The 3,262-nt window shown below is 65.0% G+C and overlaps 2 protein-coding genes across 2 annotated transcripts in view; one reads left to right on the top strand and one right to left on the bottom strand.

Moving 5' to 3' along the window:
* PSMB3 (proteasome subunit beta 3) overlaps positions 1-2,163 on the bottom strand; it is an 11,662-nt gene extending 9,499 nt beyond the window's left edge. The window contains exon 1 of the mRNA XM_009274852.2: positions 2,159-2,163. The gene's annotated coding sequence lies outside the window, so the exon portion shown is untranslated. The remainder of the gene's footprint in view (positions 1-2,158) is intronic.
* PCGF2 (polycomb group ring finger 2) overlaps positions 1,857-3,262 on the top strand; it is a 5,194-nt gene continuing 3,788 nt past the window's right edge. Inside the window, exons 1-2 of the mRNA XM_009274869.1 lie at positions 1,857-1,981; positions 2,283-2,379. Coding sequence (XP_009273144.1) covers positions 1,870-1,981; positions 2,283-2,379 — 209 coding nt within the window. The 5' untranslated portion in view covers positions 1,857-1,869. The remainder of the gene's footprint in view (positions 1,982-2,282; positions 2,380-3,262) is intronic.

The raw sequence follows: 3,262 nt of genomic DNA on the forward strand, positions 1-3,262 counted from the left end.
GGGGGTCGGTGCGGGAGCCTGGGGCTGGGGACCGCGGCCCCCCCAGGTATTCTCCTGGCCGGGGGGAGCCTGGCAGTGGCCCCCAGCACCTGTGGGCTGCGGAGGGCTGAGGGCACCTGCCCGGGGACAGCAAGGTGCAGGGCACCCCGGGGTGCCCGCCCGGGGGATGCCCAGGGGTGAGGGCTGAGGCTGGGGCGGGCAGGGGCTTCCCAAACACCCTGGTGCCCCCCTGACCCCCTCTCTGCAAGGAGACCCTGGGGCTTGGCTTGGCCCCTGCCCCTCCAGCACAGGGGTGTCCTCGAGGTCCCCATCCCCGTGGTGTCCCCGTCCCTGCAGCATCTCCGTCCCTGTCCCCGTGGTGTCCCCATCCCTGCACACCTGCCTCCGGGGACTCCACGGCGGCTGAGCGAGATGAGAGACCCAGACTGGAGCCCAGGAGAAGCACCGCAGGGAGCGAGCGGGAGCGTGAGGCGGCTTCCCCAGGGCAGGCACCTGGCACGGACCCGGTGTTGTACAAGCACACCTGCACGCACCGCTCCACGCACAGCCCCGAGCACACACCCCTGCACACACGCGCAGAAAAACACAGCCTTGCACACACAGCCCTGTGCACACCCACCTGCCGTGGGCACCCCTGCACACACACACAGCCTTGCACACACAGCCCTGTGCACGCACACGCACGTGCACCCCGTTTGCTCCCCGGCTGCGGGGTTCACCCTGTTCCTCGCCCAGTTGCGGTGCCCTCACCGCAGCCGTTGTGCCTTCGGTGGTTGTCTCTGCTGTTGTCTGGTTGACGGCTGTCAGGGGTCTGCAAAAAGGCCTGGCCCCGTGTCAGGCGGCCGGTGACACCGCTCCACGCCTGGCCCTGTGTGGGCACCTGTACCGCAGGGGTGCAGGTGTGTGCGTGTCTGCCTCTGCCTGTGTGCATGTAGGGGGTATGTGCATGTACGTGTAGTATGTGTGTACACACACGTGTGAGTGTCTCCCTGGGTGTGGGTGCGTACGGGTGTTGCTGTCGGCGCAACCCTGGCGCTGCCATCGCGCCCACACTCATTTACACAAACCCAGGGTTTCTTCTCCCTCTCCCCCTCGCCTCGGATGGTTGTAATAATATTCTGGCTCCTCTCCAAGTATCGGGGTTGTCATGGAAACAATAAAACTGCAGCGATTTCAGGCCCCGGCTCTGCGTCTCCCATTGTAAACGTGGAAGTGCTGGAACGGGCAGGCAGCAATTCCCCGGCGTCTGCGCCCCGCGCTGGGGGACGCTGCCCGTGCCCCGTGTGCACACCCGGACGGGCACACCCATCCACGCAGGTGCTGCCGGTGCTCCTGGCCGTGGGCAGGTCGCCAACACCGGACTCGGGAGTTTCTACAGAGACCGCGAGGCGGTGGCTGAAAATGCCTTTTCCATGAAAAAAACAAAAATACACTCCGTGCGTGTGTGTGTGTGCGTGCGCGCACATCGTGCCCGGGGAGCTGCAGGCGAGGGGCTGGCTAACAGGGGTGATTTGACCCCTCTCAGAGGCATCTCGGCATGGTGGGGACCCATTTGGGGACCCCCAGGAAGATGCAAACATGAGGCAGAGGGAGCTGGGCAGTGCCCAGGGCCGGGGGCTGCATGGGGAGGTGTGTGGGTGCTGCTTGCGCACCCCCGGGACTGGCAGGGTGCGGGGCTGGGGCTGCCCCAGTGCTCCGGGGGCTGAGCGTGGCACATCAGGGCGAGAACCAGGCACCCCCACCCTGCCCTGGATTTGTTCGTTAAAGGGTGAAGTGGGTCCCGCAGGTCCCGTCCTTGCACGAAGTGGCCGTTAAGGGTGGCCCCGGCTGTTTCCCTGCAGGGAGGATCTGCCGCGGCGCTGCTCCAAAATGCACAGGACCACCAGGATAAAGATCACCGAGCTCAACCCCCACCTGATGTGCGCCTTGTGCGGCGGCTACTTCATAGACGCCACCACCATCGTGGAGTGTCTGCACTCCTGTGAGTGTCCTGGGCCCCTGGCTGGGGCCATGCTGCAGCCGGGGGTGCCCCGAGCCCCGGGAAGGGTGGCTGTGCCGCACCGAGACCCTCCCGCAGCGCCCAAACCCATCCTGCGTCAGGTGTTGCTACCGCATGGAGCTGTGGGGTCGGTCCCATGCCGCGTAGACAGGGCTGGACCAAGGCGGGCGAGCAGGGGTCCCTGCCCCGAGCCGGTGCAGGGGTGCGGGGTGCTTTGCCGGGCTGGCACAGGGGCTCTGCCCCCTCGTCCGTCCGTCTGCTCACGCTGAGTCTCTCCCCACAGTCTGCAAAACCTGCATCGTTCGCTACCTGGAGACGAACAAGTACTGCCCCATGTGTGATGTCCAAGTGCACAAAACCAGACCCCTCCTCAGCATCAGGTGAGCTTCAGGGCCTCCCCGCACGCCGTGCCCCTGCGTGGCACCGAGCCCTGGCCCTGTGTCGGTGCAGCCTGTGCCTGCTCTGGGGTGCAGCCCGGAGCACCCTGGGATGGGGAGTGGGGCTCTGCAGCCAGCAGTGTGGTGGTGCAGCCGAGCAGGGACCATTGCATCTCTTGCAGCATGAAACCTCTCTGCTCCTGACCCTGCACCCTGCAGCAGTGGGGATTTGGGGTGCTCTCCGGGTGGAAGAGGAACAGGGATGGTGGGAAATGCCACCATGGAGGGGACAGGACCCAGGGACGTCTCCTCTGTGGCAGCAGGAGGAGGCTGGGGCGGGTGCCAGCTGGAGCAGGGGCTGCCCTGCGCCTGTCCCTGCGCATCCCGGACCACAGACATCCATCCGTCTGTCCCCGCAGTCCCACCAGGCGCAGTTTAACCTGGTTCCACCTGCGCTTTCTAACTCCCTGCTCTGTCCCCCGTGGGGACGGTGCCGTGTCCCTTGGGGGATGCTGGGATGGCAGCGCCGGGGTGGGCTCGCAGCGGCGCAGGTGAAAGGGTGCCCGGCTGCGATGGCGGTGGCTTCGCGCCGGCTCTGCCCCGGCCCCGCGTCTGGCTGGGGAAAGCCAGACACGTCCCGTCAGTTGTGGAATTGGCTCTGCAGGTGGTTGGCATAGAAACCATGAAAGGCTGCAATACATCACTCGGCTTTTTTTTTTTCCCTCCTTTTTCTTAGCCTCTTCCATGTAAATCCGTTTCTGTAGTAACACTTTTTCTGCCCTTTTTTTTTTTTTTTCTGGTTCACTATGAAATATTTACACTCCGGCTCCCACGGCTCCCTCGCCGAAACATGCCTGCCTGCGTGCGGAGACGGATACACAGCCGC

Source organism: Aptenodytes forsteri, unplaced genomic scaffold (genome assembly GCF_000699145.1).
Source record: "Aptenodytes forsteri isolate BGI_AS27 unplaced genomic scaffold, ASM69914v1 Scaffold640, whole genome shotgun sequence".
NCBI lineage: Eukaryota > Metazoa > Chordata > Aves > Sphenisciformes > Spheniscidae > Aptenodytes > Aptenodytes forsteri.